We start from the raw sequence: 17,036 nt of genomic DNA, 5'->3' as shown, positions 1-17,036 counted from the left end.
AAGACTCCAGGTAGTTGACTTGGTTTTATTAAGCTTCTTTTACAAAAGGATGACAATTTGAATAATCCTTTGTACAAAAATAAGCCCTGACTGACTTGTAACAGCTGTAAGCAATCACCACATTTTCAGGAGGCGTGTAGCGGTTGAGAATACTTTAAAATAAAAACCATAGCAGTCCCATGTGACTTGGTAGAGCATAGTGTGGTTTTGATTCCCACGGGCAACCAGTACGAGAATGTATGCACTCTAGATAAGTGTCAATGATGTAAATAAGCTATTCGACACGTATTGATACCATAGTGGTTTGTGTATACCATTATATCCATCCTTTGCTAAATGCAATCAAGAGAAAGGATAGTAGGCTTCAAGCTTGTTTATAACTATTTGTTGTGTAAAGTTTAGTGTTGTGGTAGTGATATACAAAAGAGTTAAAGTGCGAGACAACCAGCAGTAACAAAGATTGAATCATTTTGTCAGAACAAGGATCAAAGTAAAAGTCTAAGGAAAGAGGCAATCTTGGCAAATTGTTAGAGGGCTCGTTCCTGAACACAGGCACATGATTATCTTGTCTCATGAAGCTAAGCATAGAACCATTGGCGCATCTCAACAGTCTTATGTAGCTGCATTTGCATTGATGTGAAAAAAGACAGACCACTAAACTATTGAGATGTATCGTATGACACATCTGTAACATGCCGCTGTCTCTGCCTGAGATCTACATCATCACTGCATGGTAAACGGTAGACATATCACTGGAATGGGCTTGCATCACGTTAGGGTTCCTGAGAAGTCACTGGGAGGACAGACGGGTAGAGGCAGACTAGCTGTCGTCTGGTCACATCCCTGCTTTAGTCTACTTGTCCCCTGCATGTTTCCGAACTGGATGGAATTTACGCATGGGGTCCTGAATATACCACTTGTCCCAGACTTCGGTGAATGAAGAGGTCCTGGACCATGGTTTGTAATGTCCGTTCCAATGGAGGAGTTTGGCAGCTTTCACAAACTGGGGAGAGTAGCGGTTTCCAGCACCAGTAGCCCCTGAAAATAGAGCAATACTGAGTTTCTATGCAAACAGCTCGCTAGTTTATAGGACTATAAACTGTACAAGCCAATAAATTAGGCTGCCAGTCAGAAAGGGCAATGATGATACTGTAACAACCTTTGTTTGTACTTTATTATACAACATTGCATCACTAAGTGTGCCAGGGCTGTCTGCAGCTCATTGTTAGGGAAACATGGAGACAGACAGCAACCCCCCCCCCCTGAACAGTTCCTCCTCAACTTCTCTTACCCCCGCACATGTGCTCTCTCTCCACTGCAAGTGCAAAAACATTGGTGTGAAAACAGCTGTTGGCTCAGTGGGGAAACTCGCTACAACATTATATGAAGTCTGATATGAAGGCTATCTAATCAAATACTATGGTCTGTCGAGAAATGTATAACAGTTCTTACCTAGGTGTCTGACGTGCCACATGGGGTCGATGCTGGAGTGGTGTTTGTAGAAGACAATGAGCAGGGGAGGTGTGGTAATACTCTCTGCCAGGGTCTTACTGTAGAGGTCCTCTCTGACAATGGAATAAAATTAAAGCAAATAAACTCAAACTGAGTGCTTTACAATAGTCTACAATCTGTGGGAGGTTTTTTTCATCTCTGGAGGGCTGTGGGAATTCTGACACTGGCTGTGTGGCCCTCCAGGTGACTTACTGTGCGTTGAGCTCCATCCAGTGTTCTAGTTGGTTGGTGATGTTCTGACGCTTCCACTCCGTCAGGTTGGCCACGATCACTCCGGGATTAAAGGAACACGTGTTAGCTCTCATGCCCAGCTTCTTGATGGCCTCTTTTTTAAAGTCCAGGAAGCCAATGTAATTGTTCTAAAGGAATACATACTTGAGAAGATTAAATCATTGCCAATATATGACACAAAGTACAAAAAAATAGGCTTTCACATCATTAGTTTTTATACAGAGGCTTTAAATCACTCTTTTTTTTTTTTGCCTACAGCTGGTGTTGTGTACCTGGTTCCCGGCCCCTCGAACGATGCCCTTTGCGGATGCAGAATCACAGTCGTCTGAGAACGCAGCTGCGTGACCAGACTTTAGGCTTGTGTCAAAAAGCTCTTGGATGTCCCCTGCAAACATGTTTACTTCTCATTCTTTATTCTCTTTCAGTTAAGAAATAATCTTACTGTGCAAAACATTATCATGTTCAGTTAAGAGCTACCTTGTACAATGATGTCATCATCCAAATAAATGGCCTTTTCTGCATCTGGTATGAATGCCGGCATGTAAAATCTGGCAAAGGTCAACTAAAACAAAACAAATAAAGCAAACGAGTAGTATTAATATTAACAGCAGTATGTATATTGTGTTATTTTTTAGTAACTTTTATTGTAAATAAGAATAGAATAAACAGTTCTCCCGAAATGGATGAAAATACCCTCAAATTTAAATAAAACTGTTTGTCACATACCATGTCACATACCATGAAATGCTTACTTATAAGCCCTTAACCAACAATAAGGTTCAAGAAAGAGTTACGAAAATATTTACCAAATAAACTAAAGTTAAAAATAATAATAATTAAAGATGAGTCTGCACTTAACCTCATAGTCATTGTATCATTTCAAATTCAAAATGCTAGACTACAGAGCCAAAATAAATTGTCACTGTCCCAATACTTTAGGAGCTCACTGTATTATCTATGAATATCAACATCTATAATAGATGTGGTCTGCCTCACCGGTTTCACAGAGTCAAGCTTCTGAGGATTTTTGGTAATCTTCCCATTGAGAAGTTGGGGCTCAAATATGATGATCTTGTGCTTGACATTGTTAAGCTGAGTCATCCACACTCTGGGGATTGAAATGGGCATTAAAAACGCTAACATCATTCAGCCTCAAACAAGTCTCTGTTGTGCTTTTTATTAACAGCATGGCAGAGGTAACATGTTAATCACTCACTTGAGGTGATCCACAGTGTCATTCATGGTCACAATGTTGAACACAATGTTGGCTTTGCTGTTGTGGTAGACACTGTTCATGGCAGCCACCACAGCTCCCAGTCTCTCCTCCGCAGCAGTAATGACCACTGGGATCTTCTCCCCAGTTCTCACAAGGTCTGGTCTGAGCTCAGGAGAAAACTCAGACTCAAATGGCAGGATCATACCTGGCACTGCATCTGTAAGAAGAACATTCAGTTCAGTTCAGTTTAGATCTGGGTGATCTGTAATGCAGTCAGTGGTATAAAGACCACACAATGCAGAACACTACACATATCCATCAGCACCCTAAATGTTGTATGAGAAAACAGAGTGTTTAAAAATTGCACCCACTACTAGATATGGAAACATTTACCTGGATTCTCACTTCTAAGGAAGTCATTGAGATTCAGGAGATTCCGTTGCACGATGATCAGAAATGCTACTGCCAGCAGCACAAGGATGGCCACATTTACTGAAAAATACAGAGCAGGGAGAAGAAAGGATGAGAACATCTTAAGAGACAGCCCTAAGGCCAGAGGATGGCGGTATTGAGTCATTTCATCTTGCATTGCTTTTGGACAGTAAGATGAAACGACTCAATATCGCCATCTGCTGGCCTTTGGACTTACTCTTTAGATGTTCTCATCTTACTGAAGAAAAGTGTTCCATACAGTTCAGTCACGGATCCCCTTCCTGACAACACTAATTATAGCACCATAGAAATAAAAACAAAAATATATTTTAAGCTCCTTGAATTGTTTGTCCCCTCATAAAGTAGCTTCTGTGCGAATTACATGTCACAAAAAATTATCCCAACACTTTCCTTGACTGCTGTAGGATGACTTGGACATGATTTGGCGTGAAAATGAAAAGAGGGTCCTCACAAATCACATTTCTATCCACAGGTTAAGAGAGTAAAATCATTCCATATAAAAAAAAATCACAACAGCTGTGATGGAAACAGTAATTTTCTTTACAATTTAAAAAAATGCCAACAGATCATTTGTTCGTTTGACAGTGGGATCTTTTTGTGTCTGTAAAATTAATTATGCGAGAAATGGCAGTGGAAACACCTTTATGCTCAAATATTAATATACTGTAACAACCATTATATCGAAGTAAACTTGGAGTGATGCAATGACATGGTGTGTAATCCTCCCACTATGACTCGGGAAACCATGCCGTTTATTAGGCTACAGATTAAATACATTATGATGAACTTCTCATGGTGGTGAAAGTGCACGGTGATCTTGATGCTCCTTTTCAATAAATATTGTCATTCTGGTGACATCATTGGTGGGAAAAAGTACTCAAACTTGAGTAAAAGTAAAGATACCTTAATAGAAAATGACTCCCAGTAAAAAATTTTTTTTTAAAAGAGTCACCTAGTAAAATACTACTTGAGTAAAAGTCTAAAAGTATTTGGTTTTAAATATACTTAAGTGTCACAAGTAAATGGAATTGCTAAAATGTACTTAAGTATCAAATGTAAAAGTATAAAACATTACAAATTCCTTTATAGTAAGCAAACCAGAAGGCACCATTTTCCTATTCTTTTTTATTGACTTGGGGCGGCTGGTAGCTAGCTAGTGGTTAGAGCGTTGGGCCTGTAACTGAAAGGTTGCTGGATCGAATCCCCGAGCTGACAAGGTAAAAAATAATTTGTTCTGCCACTGAGCAAGGCAGTTAACCCACTGTTCCCTGGTAGGCTGTCATTGTAAATTCTATTTTTTTTCTTAACCAACTTGCCTAGTTAAATAAAAGGTAAAAAAAAATAAAAAAAAAATACACAATTTACAAACGAAGCATTTGTGTTTAGTGAGTTCGCCAGATCAGAGACAGTAGGGATAACAAGAGGTGTTCTCTTGATAAGTGAGTGAATTGGATCATTTTCCTTTCAAAATATAACACACCTTTGTGTGTCAGGGAAAAAGTATGGAGTAAAGAAATACATTATTTTCTTTAGGAATGTAGTGAGGTAAAAGTCAAAGTTGACAAAAATATAAATAGTAAAGTACAGATAATCCCCCAAAAAATGACTTAAGTAGTACTTTAAAGTAGTTTTACACCACTGGGTGACGTGATTATCTTGAATCCAAGATGGCGTTAGCAGTCAAACGTCTGCCCTTCGTCTTGTCCCATGTATATATCATTTTATATATTTTTCTTTGCATATATTTTCTAAACCTCGACTTCAAAATACTCTCCTGCAACCCGCCTCACCCAATGTGGTGTGGATCTGTTTTTTCTAAATTATTTTTTATTTACCTCGGAACCGGAATTCCCCAACAGAAGCTAGCCAGCTCACTAGCTACTAGCTAGTAGTCAGCTAACCACCGCTAGCGGTCATCAGCTAACCTTTAGCTCAGAAACCTCTCGTCAGTTTGTACAATGCGATTCATAACGGACCTATTTTCTCTCCATATCCCTGGATTCCTACCGCAAGCTCTGAACCTTTTCACCTGGATCATCGCAGCTAGCTAGCTTCTTGCCCCTTCTTTTTCAAGACCTCTGCAATCCACCCTGGCATGCTGTCAATTAACTTCTGGGCCACATCCTGACTGATGGCAGCCCATTATTGCATAATCAATGCTTGGAGTTTGTCAGAATTTGTGGGTTTTTGTTTGTCCACCCGCCTCTTGATGATTGACCACAAGTTCAATGGGATTAAGGTCTGGGGAGTTTCCTGACCATGGACCCAAAATATCGATGCTTTGTTCCACTTATGGCAAGGTGCTCCATCATGCTGGAACAAAGGCATTGTTCGTCACCAAACTGTTCCTGGATGGTTGGGAGAAGTTACACTCGGAGGATGTGTTGGTACCATTCTTTATTCATGGCTGTGTTCTTAGGCAAAATTGTGCGTGAGCCCACTCCCTTGGCTGAGAAGCAACCCCACACATGAATGGTCTCAGGATGCTTTACTGTTGGCATGACACAGGACTGATGGTAGTGCTCACCTTGTCTTCTCCGGACAAGCTTTTTCCGGATGCCCCAAACAATCAGAAAGGGGATTCATCAGAGAAAATGACTTTACCCCAGTCCTCAGCTGTCCAATCCCTGTACCTTTTGCAGAATATCAGTCTGTCCCTGATGTTTTTCCTGGAGAGAAGTGGCTTCTTTGCAGCCCTTCTTGACACCAGGCCATCCTCCAAAAGTCTTCGCCTCATTGTGCGTGCAGATGCACTCACACCTGCCTGCTGCCATTCCAGAGCAAGCTCTGTACTGGTGGTGCCCCGATCCTGCAGCTGAATCAACTGTAGGAGACGGTCCTGGCGCTTCCTGGACTTTCTTGGGCGCCCTGAAGCCTTCTTCACAACAATTGAACCCCTCTCCTTGAAGTTCTTGATGATACGATAAATGGTTGATTTAGGTGCAATCTTACTGGCAGCAATATCCTTGCCTGTGAAGCAAGAATATTGTGCAAAGTAATGATGACGGCACGTGTTTCCTTGCAGGTAGCCATGGTTGACAGAGGAGAACAATGATTCCAAGCATCACCCTCTTTTTGAAGCTTCCAGTCTGTTATTCAAACTCAATAAGCATGACAGAGTGATCTCCAGCCTTGTCCTCGTCAAAACTAACACCTTTGTTAACAAGAGAACCACTAGTCCTTTTGTGGCAGGGCTGAAATGCAGTGGGAATGTTTTTGGGAAATTCAGTTCATTTGCATGGCAAAGAGGGACTTTGCAATTAATTGCAATTCATCTGATCACTCTTCAGACTTTGTGAAAATAAATATTTGTGTCATTCTCAAAACTTTTGGCCACGACTGTACATTTTGCCTTGAATCGAGTCTATCGTGGCCAGAAACCTGCTTCTTTTACTCTCTGTTCCAAACATTCTAGATCACCAGTTCTGATAGCCTTTAGCAGTACCCTTATCCTACTCCTCCTCTGTTCTTCTGGTGATGTAGAGGTTAATCCAGGCCCTGCAGTGCCTAGCTCCACTCCTACTTCCCAGGTGATCTCATTTGTTGACTTCTGTAACCGTAAAAGCCTTGGTTTCATGCATGTTAACATTAGAAGCTTACTCCCTAAGTTTGTTTTATCCACTGCTTTAGCACACTCTGCCAACCCGGATGTCCTAGCCGTGTCTGAATCCTGGCTTAGGAAGACCACCAGAAACCCTGACAGTTCCATCCCTAACTATAACATTTTCCAACAAGATAGAACTGCCAAAGGGGGTGGTGTTGCAATCTACTGCAGAGATAGCCTGCAGAGATCTGTCTTACTATCCAGGTCTGTACCCAAACAATTTGAGCTTCTACTTTTAAAAATCCACCTTTCCAGAAACAAGTCTCTCACCGTTGCCGCTTGCTATAGACCACCCTTTGCCCCCAGCTGTGCCTTGGGGGGCATTCAATTCACATTTGGTTTCCATCTATCTTCAGAGCTCGTGCTGCTAGGTGACCTAAACTGGGACATGCTTAACACCCCGGCCAAGCTTGATGCCCTCAATCTCACACAACATATCAATGAACCCACCAGGTACAACCCCAAATTCATAAATACGGGCACCTTCATAGATATTCCGAACCAACTTGCCCTTCAAAATACACCTCTGCTGTTTTCAACCAATCACTGTCTCATTGCCTGCATCCGTAATGGGTCTGCGGTCAAACGACCAACTCTCATCACTGTCAAACGCTCCCTAAAACACTTCAGCGAGCAGGCCTTTCTAATCGACCTGGCCCAGGTATCCTGGAAGGATATTGACCTCATCCCGTCAGTAGAGGATGCCTGGCTATTCTTTAAAAAGTGCCTTCCTCACCATCTTAAATAAGCATGCCCCATTCAAAAAAAAATAGAACCAGGAACAGATATAGCCCTTGGTTCTCTCCAGAACTGACTGCCTTTGACCAGCACAAAAACAAACTGTGGCGTTCTGCATTAGCATCGAAAAGCCCCCGTGATATGCAACTTTCAGGGAAGATAGGAACCAATACACACAGGCAGTTAGGAAAGCTAAGGCTTAATTACTTCGCCACCATGGCCTATTTTTTTGCCTTACCTCCCTTATCCTACCTCATTTGCACACTGTATATATACTTTTTCTACTGTATTATTGACTGTATGTTTGTTTATTCCATGTGTAACTCTGTGTTGTTGTATGTGTCGAACTGCTTTGCTTGATCTTTGCCAGGTCGCAGTTGTAAATGAGAACTTGTTCTCAACTAGCCTTCCTGGTTAAATAAAAGGTGAAAAAAAAAAAAAATTAGACGCTTGACAAATAAAAATATTCTCGCTCTTATCCATAATAATCTCATCATGTATACTAGTTTACCCGCACAGCATACCTGCACTGTATCTGAGAGATGATGGCTAGAGCGCATGTACCAAGACCAAAGTAGGCACAATTACTATTTAATTCAACAGTTTGTGACAAGTTGAAAATGCGATGACAAGTATTTTATTTATTTTTTTACTCCTCTTTTTCTCCCCAATTTTGCCATATCCAAATTGGTAGTTGCAGTCTTGTCTCATCGCTGCAACTCCCTTACGGACTCGGGAGAGGCGAAAGTCCAGAGCTGTGAGTCCTCCGGAAAAAAAACTGCCAAGCCGTACAATGCACACTTAACCCGGAAGCCAGCCGCACCAATGTGTCGGAGGAAACACCATACACCTGGCGACCATGTCAGCGTGCATGCGCCCGGCCCGCAACACAAGAGTCGCTTGAGCACGATGGGACAAGGACATCTCTGCCGGCAAAACCCTCCCCTAACCCGGAAGACGCTGGGACAATTTTGCGTCTCCTCACGGGTCTCCCAGTCGCGACACAGCCTGGTATCAAACCAGGATCTGTAGTAACACAGCCAGCACTGCCTTAAACTGCTGTGCTACTCGAGAGGCCCTCGGTACATGAAAACGTAAGCAATTTTTTTTTTTTATATTCGCATGAAAATGTGTCACCAATTGGATGGAAACCTTGTTACTGTGAGGATGTTAATAGTAAGATGTGCAATGACATTTTGTTTCAACATTTGATTTATTTACTTCGGAAAAGCGTCCCTTTTCTAAAAGTGACATTTAATTAAATAACTAAAATAGTGTAGACTGCAGGCACTTATTTCCATTCATAGTTTGCTTGCCTAAGCATGACCATCATACACGCCAAATTTTACCAAACATGGCTTTTTTTCTTCTTCAGTAAATGGACTGTGTGGGGGGGCTAGTTACCCCACATTGTTGCAAATGTATGTAATGTAACAACACTGACCTCTCCGTAATGACATCGCGTCGTCATCTGCTGCTCTCCTTGTTAACCTGCACAGAAAGTAAACGAAGTAATGAAGCAGAATATGTAATAATGAGCCATACAGAAAACGAAGTACTTTGATTTATAACGGAGAATTTACCACCGTCTCACAAATAAGCACATGAAGAAATGGGATGGATCTGCTATGAATAAACCAAGTCAAATTCGTTTTAAAATAATATATAAACACATGCATCCTACTCACAGACATAAAAAAAAAATCACATCAAAAGCCAAAGTGCCAACTCAACATCAACAAGTCTGTCGCCCGTGAATGGTTGTCGCTAGTTAATACAGCCACAAAGTCATAAACTCCGCCCATTTCTACCATTTCTCTTCTTAAAATATTTTAAACCTAACCCAAACCTTAACCACATTGCTAACCTTATGCCTAACCATAACCACAAATGAAGACCAAAAAGCTCATTTTAGTTTTATGATTTTTTATAGGCAATTTTGACTTTGTATATGTGCTATCTAGTGGAAAACCCCGTTCCATTGAATGGCCGGTAAAGATAGTTGCCTACGTATTTGCCTGTATTTAAATCGCGAAGTCTAACGTAGAACAATGATACATTCCAAAGGAGTTCACTGTCACATCAGTTTAACGTTGAATTTGATCAGTATTTAGATATTTGTATGTCGTATATGAAGTGGGATTGCTTGATAAACGGACGAGAAGCACAGTGTGAAGCTTCACAAACTTCGCGCTTCAATCAGGGGAGAACGACTGCCCCCCCACCCCATTAAAGGCAACCGCATTACTGCAGGTTACAACAGGCATTGTTCGCAGAAAAGAGGATCCCGGTTATAGTGAATGGACAAATGTCGATCTTCGTGGTTAGTCTTTGTGTAAATATATATTTTTAAACCAATCATGCTACCAATAATTGCTTCTAATAAACCAGATGTATGTCTTTGAACCGATTATTTTAAAATCCACACGTTCTGCTCGCTTGAGTTAGAATACCTCTTTAGAGTTTAATATATTTTTCGTGTCTATTTACCACGACAAACCATTGCTGGCACTAAGACCACAGTCAACAAGCTGTTTAAGGGTCATAAGCAAATAAGAAAATGCTCCTAGTGACCGGTGATTTTAATGCAGGGACTCTAATCCCATTCATTGCATTGAACGGATGTGGGTGGAGCTATGTCTACATATGGGTGTTCATTAAAAAAAATAACTGACAAAAACTCTGAAAGCCTTGAGGCCGATACGTCAAGCTTAATAAAGAGCAGTGATACTAGAAAATAAATAAATATAGATAAAAAATGCTTAATTATTATTTTTCTTATCTAATGCAGGGAAACAGAAATCGTTTAAACTAATTTCTACCAGCATGTCACATGTGCAACAAGGAGACAAAACTCTAAATCCACACACAGGAATGCATAAAAAGCTCTCTTTTTTAAACCTTTATTCAACTAGGCAAGTCAGTTAAGAACAAATTCTTATTTTCAATGACGGCCTAGGAACAGTGGGTTAACTGTCTGTTCAGGGGCAGAACGACAGATTTGTACCTTGTCAGCTTGGGGATTTGAACCTTTTGGTTGCTAGTCCACCGCTCTTAACAAGTAGGCTACCCTGCCGCCCCAACTCTGTCCTGATTCCTGCTTACAAGTAAAAACTCAAAAAGGAAGTACTGTAGTAACAGTGACTTGCTAAATAAGGAAATGGGCCGATGAAACGGTTGCTAAGCCACAGGACTGTTTTGCTAGCACAGACAGGAATGTTTCAGGATTCATCCGATGGCATTGCGGAGTTTACCACATCAGTCACCGGCTTCATTAATAAGTGCATCAATGATGTTGTCCCCACAGTGACCGTATATATCCCAACCAGAAGCCATGGATTACAGGCAACATCCGCACTGAGCTAAAGGCTAGAGCTGCCGCTTTTAAGGAGCGGGACACTAATCCGGATGCTTACATAGGACTCCTGCTACGACCTCCGACGGGCCATCAAACAGGCAAAGCATCAATAGAGGACTAAGTTAAAATCCTAACACGCTGGCTCTGACGATCGTCGGATGTGGCAGGACTTGAAAACTCACAGATTACAAAGCGAAACCCAGTCACCAGCTGCACACTGACAGGAGCCTACCAAATAAGCTAAATGCCTTCAGTGCTCACTTTGAGGCAAGCAACACCGAACAATGCATGAGAGCACCAGTTGTTCCGGTTGACTGTGTAATCATGCTGTCCGTAGCTGATATGAGTAAGAATTTAAACAGGTTAAAATTCACAGAGCCAGATGGATTACCAGAACGCGTACTCAGAGCATGCGCTGACCAGCTGCCAAGTGTCTTCACTGACATTTTCAACCTCTCCCTGACCCCGTCTGTATCCACCACGCTGACCCAATCCACCACGCTGACCCTCAACATGGGCTGCCTCTGGGGTGTGTGATTAGTCCTCTCCTGTACTCCCTGTTCACCCATGACAACGTGGCCACGGACGACTCCAACACCATCATTAAGGCTGTTGACTAAACAGTATGGTGGAAGGACAACAACCTCTCCCTCAATATCAGCAAGACAAGGAGCTGATCGTGGACTACAATCAACAAAGGCAGAACACACCTCAATTATCTTCCCCCTCAGGATGCTGAAAAGATTTGGCATGGGCCCACATACCTTAAAAAATGTTGACATGTGCACCATTGAGAGCCTCTTGACTGGCTGCATCAACGCTTGGTATGGCACCTGCTTTACATTCGACCGCAAGGTGCTTCAGAAGTTAGTGCTTACGACCCAGTATATCACTGGGGCTGAGCTCACTGCCATTCAGGCGGTGTCAGAGGAAGTCCCTAAAAATGGTCAAAGACTCCAAACCCCCAAGTCAGACTGTTCTCTCTGCTACCTCACGGTAAACATAAATACCTTATTTAAATAAGTATTCAGACCCTTCGCTATGAGACTCAAAATTGAGCTCAGGTGCATCATGTTTCCATTGATCATCCTTGAGAGTCCACCTGTGGTAAAATCAATTGATTGGACATGATTTGGAAAGGCACACACCTGTTTATATAAGGTCTGACAGTTGACAGTGCATATCAGGGGAAAAAACAAGCCATGAGGCCGAAGGAATTGTCCATAGAGTTTTGATACAGGATTGGGTCGAGGCACAGATCTGGGGAAGGGTACCAAAAGATTTCTGCAGCATTGAAGGTCCCCAAGAACACAGTGGCCTCATGGTGTCATTCTTAAATAGAAGATGTTTGGAACCACCAAGACTCTTCCTAGAGCTGGCCGCGGCCAAACTGAACAATCGGGGGAGAAGTGCCTTTGTCAGGGAGGTGACCAAGAACCCAATGGTCACTCTCACACAGCTCCAGAGTTCCTCTGTAGAGATGGGAGAACCTTCCAGAAGGACAACCATCTCTGCAGCACTCCACTAATCAGGCCTTTATGCTAGAGTGGCCAGATGGAAGCCACTCCTCAGTAAAAGACACATGACATCCTGCTTGGAGTTTGCCAAAAGGCACCAATAGACAAGATCTTCTGGTCTGATGAAACCAATATTGAACTCCTTTCCCTGAATGACAAGTGTCACGCCTGCAGGAAACTTGGCACCATCCTTATGGGAAGCATGGTGTTGGCAGCATCATGCTGTGGGGATGTTTTTCAGTGGCAGGGACTGCGAGACTAGTCAAGATCAAGGGAAAGATGAAAGGAGCAAAGTACAGAGAGATCCTTGATGAAAACCTGCTCCAGAGTGCTCAGGACCTCAGACTGGGGTGAAGGTTCACCTTCCAACAGGACAACGACCCTAAGCACACAGCCAAGACAATGCAGCAATGGCTTAGGGACAAGTCTCTGAATGTCCTTGCATGGCCCAGCAAGAGCCTGGACTTGAACCCGATCGAATATCTCTGGAGAGACCTGTAATATTCATATGTGTAAACCTACTGAATTGTAATTGGATGCATTTTACCTTCGTATCATATTGTGCTATGATTGGTTAATAGCACCCAGGTGGTGAGGTTATCTTCAGTTGATCATGGTATGAGACACGTGAACATGCCAGTTATAGCTAGCTAATAAAGAGCTACATTTAGAAATATCCTGTTGTACTGCATTTTATTATTTTGTACAAAGCGTGCAAATCAAGACATGGTGTCAGAGTAAAAGGACTAAAAGATGGATTTTGCTGGAGTTCCTTCACCTCGAATGGACTGAGAGTCTACAAACCTACCCGATGCATGGTGTAAGTTCAAACAGCATGTGGCGCTAATGTTCACGGGTCCTCTGAAGGAAACAGGAGAAGAGGAAAAGTGCAACTACCTGCTCCTCTGGATCGGTGAAAAAGGGAGAGATATTTACAACACATCGACACTTACCGAGGCTGAATCAAAGGTACTGAAAACATACTATGATCGTTTTGAAGCATATGTTGTGCCGAAGACCAATAGGAATTTCATTAGGTACAAATTCCATGAGAAAGTATAGGGAGCTAGCGAATCGTTTGAACAGTTTGTGACTGAGCTGCATCTGCTTGTGAAAGACTGTGATTATGCAAACAAGGATGATATGGTCAGGGACCGTATTGTATTTGGAATACACGAGTGAGAGAGTGAGAGAGAAACTTTTGAATGTTGGGTCTGAGCTAACGCTGGACAAAGCTATCGACATAGCCATATCTCACGAGCTAGCACAGGTTTAGATGAAAACCATTTCGGGCGAAAGCACGAGCACATCACGTGAACAAGCAGTCCACACAGTCAGGTAGACATCAAAGCACACCTCTAGTGCCCAGAGAGCGTGCTTCAGAACGAGAGACAGAACTCAAAAACAGAGCAACATTGACGCAAAACTCCCCAAAACATGTGGATATTGAGGATACAAAGTGCATGAACAGTGAAATTGCCCAGCTAAAGGCAAACAGTGTACTAAATGTGGAAATGGAATCACTTTGTAAAAGTGTGCAGAGCTTACCGTGGAAAAATAGTACACTCAGTGAGTGAAGATGAAATGTCAATCAAAGAATCAAATACTGATGAACTGTTTATTGATTCAGTGACAGAAAAATCAAATATCAGAGACAGTCCCTTTGCTGACATTGAGATAGGAAAACAAGGCACAGAGCTAAAGTTCAAACTAGACACTGGTGTGCAAGTAAACATTATTCCTCTGAATAAGTACTGCAGCTTGACATCTGAGTGCGAGCTACAGCCCATCACGTACAGACTGACTGGTTATGATGGTAAACAGCTCGCAGTAAAAGACACATGCACTTTCAAATGCAAATATAAGGGAAGTGACATGATGTTGGACTTTTACATTGTTGACACTTGAGCACCTGCAGTGCTAGGTCTTAAAGCATGTTTAGACATGGACCTCATTGTCACGTTCTGACCTTGATTTCCGTTGTTTTGTATTTATTTGGGATGGTCAGGGCGTGAGTTGGGTGGGCAGTCTGTTTGTTTTTCTATGTTTTGGGGCATTTCTATGTTTTCGGCCTAGTATGGTTCTCAATCAGAGGCAGGTGTCATTAGTTGTCTCTGATTGAGAATCATACTTAGGTAGCCTGGGTTGCACTGTTTGTTTGTGGGTGATTGTCTATGTTGATGGCTTGTTTCAGCACAGGTCTCATTTTGTAGCTTCACGGTCGAATTTGGTTTATTGTTTTTGTTACTCGTTTGTATAGTGTTCAGTCTTTCTTGATTAAAGATTTACCATGGACACTTACCACGCCGCATTTTGGTCTTCCGATCCATCTCGCCTCTCCTCTTCAGATGAAGAGGAGGACGACCGTGACAGACATCAAGCTAGTTTTATCAGTGACAGCACCAGTAGAGACAGAATATATAATGGAGGAGTTTGCTGATGTTTTTACAGGAATAGGATTATTCCCAGGAGAATGTACCATTCACCTTGTCCCAGACAAGACCCTGTGGTCTACCCACGAGAAAGATTCCCCTTGCTCTCCGTGCCCGTCTGAAGAAAGAGTTGGATTCCATGGAGCAATCTGACATAGTCACCAAGGTTACAGAACCGACAGATTGGGTAAACGTGTTAGTGGTGGTGGAGAAACCACGCACAGGCAAGCTTAGAGTATGTCTTGACCCAAGAGACTTGAACAAGGCTATCAAACCCCCCTTTTACCCTTTAACAAAGCTAAATGGCATCACACACAAGCTAGCAGGAGCACGCTACTTCAGTGTCATGAAAGCCAGGGCAAGCTACTGGGCTATCAAGCTCACAGAAGAGTCATCTAAGCTCACAATGTTCAACACACTGTTTTGACGCTACAGGTCTTGTTGCCTGCCTTTTGGGATTGCCACAGTCCAAGACGAGTTTCAGTGAAAGATCGACGAAGTGTACGAAGGCCTCGACAGAGTTGTGTCAATTGTGGATGACATCCTTGTGTATGGTCAAACCAAGGAGTAACACGACAGAAACCTCTGTGCGATGCTGCAAAGGTCCCGCGAGAGAGGAATTCGGCTCAACCCCGAGAAGAGCACAGTCGGCGCTACAGAGGTCAGCTACTTCGGACATCTTCTCACAGCGAATGGAATCAAGCCAGATCCACAGAAGATCTCAGCCATAAAATAAATGGATCCACCAAAGAACCCTGCAGAGCTGGAAACAGTGCTTGGCATGGTCAACTACTTAACCAAGTTCGCAACCTCTCCAATGCTAATGCACCTCTGCGTCAGCTGCTAAAGCAGTCCAGTGAGTTCCTCTGGGACAAGCAACACAACATTGCTTTCCAGAGACTGAAATACTTGATCACGAGAGAACCAGGACCAGTCCTTGCCTACTATGACCCCAACAAAGAGCTCAGACTCCAAGTGGATGCGTCGAAGAATGGACTAGGTGCAGTACTACTGCAAGAAGGAAAGCCCATCGGCTACGCTTCCAAATCTTTCACAGACCGTGAAATCAACAACGCTCAAATCGAAAAGCAGCTGTACGCCATTCTGTTTGGATGTAAGCGTTTCCATCTTTACATATAGACGACAAGTCATTGTGGAATCCAACCACAAGCCTTGCGAGTCAATCATGAGGAATCCACTAGCCGCAGCCTCTCCAAGGCTACAGATCCTTCAACTACAAAAATACAACTTCACAATCACTCACCGTCCAGGCAAAGACATCCCTGTCGCAGACACACTCTCCAGGAAGTTTCTTACCTACAAGGACAGCAGCCTCAGACATTCAAGTGCACACTGTGTACAACAGCTTACCAGTTAGTGACATGAAACTGAAGGGGAGCCGAGCAGAAACAGAAAAGGACTCACAACTCACACAGCTGAGGAAAGTCATACAGGATGGATGGCCTGAGGAGAGGAGAAAATCCCCTTCGAGTGTCTCAGAGTTCTGGAACCATTGTGATGAACTATCACATATCAACTGAATAATTTTCAAAGGAGAGAAAATCATAATTTCTGCCAGTTTCAGAGAAGAGATTTTGACAAAGATCCATGCTGGACACATGGGCATGGAAAAGTGCAAACAGAGAGCACTGGACGTTTTATTTTGGCCTACAATGTGCAAACAAATAGTGGACATTGCTGGTAAAATCTTGCCTGTCTTGAACGACGCCCCTCAAACACCAAAGAGCTAATGTTACCTTACTGTAACCCAGACAGATCCCTGGCAGGTCATGGCAACCGATCTGTTCACCCAGGACAACAAGGACTACAACGTAACAGTGGACTACTACAGCAGATAATTCAAACTCGACAAGCTTCACAGCAACACATCTGCAGCTGTGATACACAAGCTGAATGCAATCTTTGCCAGGAATGGCATTGTAGAGACTTTAATATCTGACAATGGCCCCTCTTA

General features: G+C 42.7%; 1 protein-coding gene across 4 annotated transcripts; it reads right to left on the bottom strand.

The window, feature by feature from the left end:
* Positions 1-9: 9 nt before the first annotated feature.
* On the bottom strand, positions 10-9,563 carry glt8d1 (glycosyltransferase 8 domain containing 1). Of its 4 annotated transcripts, none has more exons than XM_036983488.2 (10): positions 9,443-9,563; positions 9,199-9,245; positions 3,353-3,451; positions 2,960-3,176; positions 2,740-2,851; positions 2,221-2,305; positions 2,016-2,143; positions 1,705-1,871; positions 1,453-1,565; positions 10-1,038 (listed from the first exon to the last, which is right to left on the bottom strand). In XM_036983488.2, the coding sequence occupies exons 2-10, from the start codon at positions 9,212-9,214 to the stop codon at positions 854-856; spliced, it is 1,122 nt and encodes a 373-aa protein (XP_036839383.1). In that variant the 5' UTR covers positions 9,215-9,245; positions 9,443-9,563; the 3' UTR covers positions 10-853. The 4 variants fall into 4 exon arrangements, with proteins under 4 accessions (XP_036839383.1, XP_021465322.1, XP_021465321.1 ...); XM_021609647.3 differs by having other exon boundaries at positions 2,016-2,128; XM_021609646.3 differs by having other exon boundaries at positions 2,016-2,128; positions 9,338-9,532.
* Positions 9,564-17,036: the final 7,473 nt, after the last annotated feature.

The sequence above is a fragment of the Oncorhynchus mykiss genome, chromosome 7 (genome assembly GCF_057628025.1).
Source record: "Oncorhynchus mykiss isolate SJ-2025 chromosome 7, ASM5762802v1, whole genome shotgun sequence".
NCBI classification, from domain to species: Eukaryota; Metazoa; Chordata; class Actinopteri; order Salmoniformes; family Salmonidae; genus Oncorhynchus; species Oncorhynchus mykiss.
The sequence above is the reverse complement of the archived record's forward strand: the minus strand, read 5'-3'. Positions and strand labels throughout refer to the sequence as shown.

Coding starts and splice junctions, on each gene's coding strand:
- glt8d1 (XM_021609644.3), bottom strand. CDS start 9,360: ATGTGCTTATTTGTGAGACGGTG. Junction 9,246..9,337: donor TGCTTATTTGTGAGACGGTG/GTAAATTCTCCG, acceptor CTTTCTGTGCAG/GTTAACAAGGAGAGCAGCAG. Junction 3,177..3,352: donor CCTTAGAAGTGAGAATCCAG/GTAAATGTTTCC, acceptor TTCTTCTTACAG/ATGCAGTGCCAGGTATGATC.